At 35.9% G+C, this 7,527-nt stretch overlaps 1 protein-coding gene and 1 long non-coding RNA gene across 2 annotated transcripts; both read right to left on the bottom strand.

Annotated features, from left to right (window-relative positions):
- Window positions 1-372: 372 nt before the first annotated feature.
- On the bottom strand, window positions 373-2,576 carry LOC113472086. Its single transcript, XM_026831658.1, has 4 exons — window positions 2,507-2,576; window positions 2,199-2,344; window positions 780-962; window positions 373-498 (listed from the first exon to the last, which is right to left on the bottom strand). Exons 2-4 carry the CDS (start codon window positions 2,226-2,228, stop codon window positions 382-384), a joined length of 330 nt encoding a protein of 109 aa, XP_026687459.1. The 5' UTR covers window positions 2,229-2,344; window positions 2,507-2,576; the 3' UTR covers window positions 373-381.
- A 297-nt stretch (window positions 2,577-2,873) lies between these two features.
- On the bottom strand, window positions 2,874-4,148 carry LOC113472087. The gene is made up of 2 exons (XR_003394550.1): window positions 3,963-4,148; window positions 2,874-2,994 (listed from the first exon to the last, which is right to left on the bottom strand). It is a non-coding gene; the product is annotated as an uncharacterized LOC113472087 (long non-coding RNA).
- Window positions 4,149-7,527: the final 3,379 nt, after the last annotated feature.

Genomic DNA, 7,527 nt, shown 5'->3' with positions numbered 1-7,527 from the left:
ATGGCAAGCAAGCGCGTTACCACTGGACCAACCGTGCCCCCATGGATCTGGACCAACCGTGTTTACTTTATTTTTGCTTGGGATGATAAGACCTTGTTACAGTTCCCTCCATCAAATCTCTTAAAATTACAATAACCATGATACCACTAACGCCAAAACGAGTACAAATTTTTGTCGATGATGGGATTCGAACCCGGGACCTTCTGAATGGCAAGCAAGCGCGTTACCACTGGACCAACCGTGCCCCCATGGATCTGGACCAACCGTGTTTACTTTATTTTTGCTTGGGATGATAAGACCTTGTTACAGTTCCCTCCATCAAATCTCTTGACATTACAATAACCATGATACCACTAACGTTGATGGTGAAAGGCAATAAACTTACATGGTGAGTACATTGTAGGAGAAGGCTGCCGTCTTGTCCATATGAATGATTTGAGAGCAAATTTTGGCACCGAAATATCTGAAGTTGTGCCACTCGTCCGAGCTTTGAGAGGACTGAAAGAGGAACACAGGACAAGATAGGGTGAAGTGATGATCTTTATTTTGATTATCTACCTCTGAAAAAAACCCATTCCAAGACACACAAAATGATTTTCGTTTGATAGAGGCTCAATATCACAGTATTTAATTATTTAAAAATATCAAATTATTTAACCTAATTTCCTATAAAGTCAAAAGAAAATGTTACTTTTAATTGAAGAAATCAAGTTCAGTAAAAAATAAATAAATAAAGGATATCTGGACAAATAGGTACATGGATAACAGAAATGGCTTACCAAGTTAATAATTTTTTGGGCTGCATAGTAACATGAGTTCGCACATTCAATCCACTGTGCAAACAGAAGGCTCTGGTCTTCAATGAATCGTTCAAACTGACGAGGCTCGTAGTTCAAATTCTGAATGCACTCTTCCAAAACAGTATCAATGTCTTTTTCAAATGTGATGGTAGTATCATAGTTCTGTGGGAGAAGAGAGAAAATAGAAATTTAGTCATTGACATAAATCATTTATAACACATTTATATTTATAACAGGTAACACTTTTTTTTGACACACAATAAAATAGCCATTTAGTATCAATGTCTTTTTCAAATGTGATGGTAGTATCATAGTTCTGTGGGAGAAGAGAGAAAATAGAAATTTAGTCATTGACATAAATCATCTATAACACATTTATATTTATAATAGTTAACACTTTTTTTTTGACACACAATAAAATAGCCATTTAGGTACTAGGTCACCATGAGAACACCAAAAAAGTAACCTGTTGAAATACCGATTTAAAATTTGCAATCAAAATACAAAAGTACCTAAATTCTTTTTCTTGCGCCAACTGTTGCACCGGTCTTAACCAAAAGTTTCGTGTCGCATCCTTGTCACATTTGACAGCTACATACCAAATTTCAAGTCTCTAGGGCTCTTCGTTCTCGAGATATTTTGTTTACAGACAGACAGACACACACACGGACCAATGGCTGAAACTTTGGATTTAGGCTCTAGGGACCTCAAAACGTGTTTTGGCACTAAAAATCACACACGGACCAATGGCTGAAACTTTGGATTTAGGCTCTAGGGACCTCAAAACGTGTTTTGGCACTAAAATCTGACCCGATTACATTACTTTCCTTCCTATAGGATAAAGAAAGTAAAAAACGAGTTTACATTGATTAATTCCAGGAATTTAAGGACAAAGTTGTTCATACACAAAAAAACCCCCTCACTTTGAAGCTTAGGTGTAGGGGCAAACAGCCCTAAAGGATGGGTTAAGCTTATGCAAAGGTCGCAGAAACAAAGGAGATTCGAGATTTAAGTAGTATATGGCGGATTTTTTTCCATTTCATTTTTTTTTTTTCCTTTGAGGCGCTTTAACTTTGGAATACCAGGTCGTTCAAGCCTCTCCATCAGCCCTGGGGTGATTTTGAGCTAACATTGGGTTTTGGCTCCAAAAAATTAAAGAGTGCACTTTGCACTCAACCTTTCATTTTATTTTAATTTTAATTTATTATGGTGTGTCAACACAACACTCAACCTTTGCTATTTCTTTGGCAAAAGGAAAATTCAGGCTGGTATCCTCCCTGTTTTAAGTCCCCCAGCCAGACTAAGCTGGTCCACTCCCTAAGTAAAAACCTCCAACCAGACAAATCAAAAAAACAAGAGGGAATGAATTTTAATTTCAAATTGAGCTGAAATACTCACCAGGTAGTCTGCATCATAAGACCCATTCATATCAAGTTGAAAAGAGGGCTCACATGTTACCGACACATGAGATACATTGTTATTACATGGCGATGGTACAAACTCAAGTGCATTGAAGTTCAGCTTTGAGCCCTTGGCAATGAAGCCTGTAATCATGGGAAAATTTCATTATTAAATTAAAATATTTTTTTTTGGACTATACATATTTTGAATTTTAAGTAGGGAGCAAAATTTCAAGTAGGTAAGTAGGTTTTTTTTCTTTCTTTTTTTAAATCACACAAGGGATCATTTTTGTCTTTTATACATACCAGGATTATTCAGGGAAATAGATTCTACAAGAGGTTCTGACCGCCCTTTCAGGTTGACTGCAAATATCCTGAACACTTTTATGGGGGGTTTTTTACTCTGAAAAAAAAAAAAAAAAAAAAAAAAAAAAAAAAAAATCCCAATGTTCAAGCCATTACATCGTAATTCTGATCCCCATGTTCAAAACCCCATAATGTGTGTCATGCGCAGAAACCAAAACTTGTTGAACATGGTTATCAGAGTTTTACAAAACAGGATGCAAAATCTCTCTATTATTACCTATTTTTTTATTCTAAGTTTGTTATTAAACTAGTATTTTTGGAGGAAACAAGAAAGGTTCAATATTTATTTATTATTTTTTTTTTTTTTCAAATGTCTTACTTGATATTATTTCAATGGTGTCTTTTTTGATTTCAGGAGCTGCAACTACTTTCAAAGGCAATTTCTTCTTTCCCTTCTTCCCGGACTCTTGTCCGCTTGCAGAACTCATCTGAAACAAGAAATAATACAGATTTTAAAACAATGTCCTAATGGTAGGGTTTATGGCCAAAACCATGAACCAAGTTTAGCCTTGGTTTAAAACAATTAGATTAAAGAATCTGATTGCTTTCATTGCCTACAAATTTCAGAACCATCCAATCAGATCACTTCATTCAATAGTTTATCTTGAGCCAAATAGTTTATCTTGAGGGATTATGGTCCCTGTGATGAATCTCTATCATAATGAACAGGCCTTGGCTGAGATGAAGCACATTTCACTTCAGCAATTATTGACCTACCTCAAGTGAGGGACACTGTAAAAACTTAAAGAGATTTACAGTGATATTTTGTCCTGTAAACCATTACAAATAATGGTAAATCCCCTTTAGGATCGTTCGCGCCGGTCAAAACTACATCTAGCACACTCTTAAAGTAAGTTTTTCCTCTTATATAGAAATTTTCAGTAAATTTGCCATTGATGTGTCTTATGCATAATTACCCAAATTTAAACTGGGATTATGGTCCCTGTGATGAATCTCTATCATAATGAACATGCCTTGGCTGAGATGAAGCACATTTCACTTCAGCAATTATTGACCTACCTCAAGTGAGGGACACTGTAAAAACTTAAGTAAAGAGATTTACAGTCATATTTTGTCCTGTAAACCATTACAATTAATGGTAAATCCCCTTTAGTCACATTTTTGTTGGTTCTCTATGTATTTTGATCACCTATTACAGTTTGAACAGCATTTTAACTAGGTACCTAGGTGAAGAAGAAGACAAAGAAGAAAAAAGGGTTTTAAGGTCATCACCTTGTGGCATAGTGATCAAAATGCTTGCCTGGTAATCAGGAAGGTGTGGGTTCAATCCTCACCAAGTGAGAGTAATGGTTTTAAGGTCATCACCTTGGTGGCATAGTGATCAAAATGCTTGCCTGGTAATCAGGAAGGTGTGGGTTCAATCCCCACCAAGTACTGTGGTGTGTGGTTGATGTAAAACGAAATAAGATTAAAATGATAAAACTAAACAGATTCTCCCTATTCAACTCATAAACTTATAAACGAAAGACCCTTTATGACTGGAAAATGGTTGGGAAAGATTAAGAAAATGTTGGAACTGCAGTTCCAAATTTTTGAACAAATCAAATTTGCCTTTGCCAGATAAATAAAAATGGACCGAGTTCCCAAAAAGTTCAAAAAACAAGCAGAAGCAGAAGCACATGTGTGAACCTAGCTCACTCTTATGGATGGAAGACGTCCTTGGCCAGGGCCAGTGGTTCCCAAATAATTTTTCATTTGAACATCGTATCGGGCCACAAAAAGGGGGAAAAATCAATTTTAATGATTAAAAATAAATGTGGTCATTTATTAGCTTTTGTATTCATCTATTCATTCTAGTATTTTTTTACGGGAATGTAAAATGAAATGGATTTTTTTTTTGTAAACTTCTACAGAATCTACAAGAAAAGAAATAGAGTTGTATTAAATTTATGCTCAATGCTTGAAGTCCAAAAATTCATGCTCTAGCCGGCAACACTGGAATAAAAAAAATATGGAGCGAACATCACACAACATTTCATTACTTTTTGCAGGGGGTCAGATGGCAGATTTGTGTGATTGAACCATTTCATGTCGAACGAAATTATTGATCTCAAAACAGGACGGTTTTAATAAATAAAAACTCAAAAACAGATATCATAAAGTTATCCAGCCTATTTAAATTCAATTAAAAAAAGTAGCAACTACTATTTTAGTTCCCCACGACCCCACACATAGAGATAACAGAAAGTAAAAATTGCCTATAGTACCTACAGCTGCTGCTTGTTGGTCAAACTTCCAAAATCCAAATCCAGAACAATAAAAATATAAAAAATAAATGGCAGAAGCAGAAAAGCTCTCCTGAATCTTCATTATAAGTTAGTTCAAGAAAGAAATTAACTTGGAATTAAAGTTAAGTGATTTTTTATTAATTTTATGTGATAGGTCAGTTGTTTTTATAGGTATCCTTTATGCCTGCCCAGTGATGTGTGATTCATAAAAATCTTTTGGATCTTTCAAGGCCTTCTGTTTTAATCATGAAAGTATTTGAGAAGTTTAAACACATATGGATTTATGTTCATCAAAATGTATTAATTAGTTAATTGAAAATCACTCTCTGACATTATCATCTATAAAGGTAAGTTGAGAACAAGGTTATTCCATTACATTGTAACGCAGATTCACTACTTTGCTACTGTCATGTTTTGCTCAATATCTTGACCATGTAGTTCTTAAGAATCTAGAGGTATGCAGATTTACCTTGATCATTAACCCTGAAGCTATTGAGTAGAGTGCCCTGCTACAGTTAAGCCTGTCACTCAGAAAACCTGTGCAGCTCACATTTTTGTTGGTTCTCTATGTATTTTGATCACCTATTACAGTTTGAACAGCATTTTAACTAGGTACCTAGGTGAAGAAGAAGACGAGGAAAAAGAAAAAGAAGAATAAAGGGTTTTAAGGTCATCACCTTGGTGGCATAGTGATCAAAATGCTTGCCTGGTTATCAGGAAGGTGTGGGTTCAATCCCCACCAAGTGAGTAACAATAAAATTGTTACAGTTAAAACAAAATTGATATTTGGTGCACTTCTCAAAAAATGTTGAGGATAGGAAATTTAACTTCAACATTTCTTGGGAAGTGCTGGGGGAAAGGGGCTTTAGTTCTATTCAATTAGTATGAATAACTAAAGAAAGTTTGGAGGCGTGAGTATTGCCCGAGACAAACCCCTGCCATTCAATCTTAACCAGGACTAATTTACAAACTAAGATCGCCCTTTATGCCCCGCCACTCAAGCTCAGATAGTCTGACACAGTCGGAACGTGTGTGGCGGAAAAAGCTTCAGACGGTCTGATCTAGGTCTGAGCGTGAGTGGTTGGCCTTATATTAGAAGGAATCTTGTCGTCTAATTTAACCCTTGTATGCTATCACTGAATACCTATGGTTATTAAATAACATTGAAAGGGGTGTTTTCCTACTGTAATATTTTCGGACTGGTCGGACACTTCAGCCAGTCCGATTTCACCATCCGAAGATTCATTCTCAATTGGAATTTGATTTTGAATCCACAAATAAATTTGCTCTCATTTTGTATCAGATTTGTCTTCTAAATATTATACCTACTTGCAGAATAGATATGGTACGAATCTGTAGATGTACCTACTGATAATAGTAATAGCAGTTCTTATTTCTACAGCTCGAATAGGAGTAAAGAGTCTCCTTACTTTTATTGTTGTCAAATTTTCAAACAATGTTGAGAAGAAAAAAAAAAATCCATATATTGGCAGGGATTGAACCCACGCCCTGTTGATTACCAGGCAAGCGTTCTGATCACTACACCACCGAGACAAAGGCAGTACTGTAAGCACAATAAAATGACTGATCTCTACAAACTAAAATAAGCTGATCGTATTGTATTCTAAGTGTATTCTGTCCCGCTCGTAAGAAAACACGCCTTCCGATGTAGTAAAATTCAAATCCTAGCAGCTCTGAAGAATCCTAAACTTAAAATAAATACGTCTACTCTACTCAGACAGAATTGGGTGTCTCCCCTTCATATTAATGGCTGGAGTACACTATTCCAATAGGCAGTCCAGCTACTGGTCTGATGTAAACACCACTGGAGTCCAGTAATATTCCAGACCAACTGGACAAAACGGAATAGAATAGAATAGAATATACCTCATTTATTTCTCCTTTTCAGCTTTAGTTTTATATAGGTATATAAATATTTTTTTTTCTCTTTTTTTTTCGATTTAGGGAATATTTGAAATTTCCTAACTGGCGTGGGCGTTATTTAACTTCATTATATTATTATTTTTTTTGAAATTTCCACTCGATAAATAAGAAGACGTTTCAGTGTTCTGTAACAAATAATACATAAATAACAAAAATGTATGATGGATTATGAACTTAAACTATAATACATGCATGATAATTCCTATTCTTTTGAGGGGATATGATGTCTTGGAGGTCAATCCGCGGAAAGAACACAAGTAGGGTCGTGGATTTAACAAATCAAAAAAGTGGGGGTCTAAACACAGTACCCTTGAGCACCCATCCAAAAAAAGAATGGTAAAACATTATTTAAGGAAACCACTCCTCACATGGATCGTTCGAACTTATCACAATCGGTCCCGTCTACTTACACTAATGGGGCAGATTAATACCGTGGTCCGTGACCAAATGTGTTCCGCATTTATCCTGTGATCGTGACTGGAACATATTCATGTTCACCGAGTTATTGTAAGGTCAGGTCAAAAGCCGGGCTTAGTTAACCTAATTATCGCACAATCTCTTTTATAAATTCTGACGCCCCCATTTCCCCCTGAAAAAAGTCAGAGTGGGATGGTCATATTTATCCTTATCTTATCTTATATGGGACCGATATGACGGTCTTACGCTGACTTTTCAGCGGAAAGGGGGCGCCTCAGGTTCGTTCCAGAGCTACATAAACCATGTTAAAAAGTTCTTTAATTTCCGATGTTATCTGGGAACGAATTTAAT

Source organism: Diaphorina citri, unplaced genomic scaffold (genome assembly GCF_000475195.1).
Source record: "Diaphorina citri unplaced genomic scaffold, Diaci psyllid genome assembly version 1.1 scaffold3845, whole genome shotgun sequence".
NCBI lineage: Eukaryota > Metazoa > Arthropoda > Insecta > Hemiptera > Psyllidae > Diaphorina > Diaphorina citri.
Note: the sequence above shows the minus strand (reverse complement) of the source record. Positions and strands in the feature narration are given on the sequence as shown.

Excerpts from the sequence above, each read along its gene's own strand:
- LOC113472086 (XM_026831658.1), bottom strand. The coding sequence starts at position 2,228 with ATGAATGGGTCTTATGATGCAGACTACCTG. Across the intron at positions 963-2,198 it reads CTTATGATGCAGACTACCTG|AACTATGATACTACCATCAC; the intron begins GTGAGTATTTCA and ends CTTCTCCCACAG. Across the intron at positions 499-779 it reads CCCAAAAAATTATTAACTTG|TCCTCTCAAAGCTCGGACGA; the intron begins GTAAGCCATTTC and ends TTCCTCTTTCAG.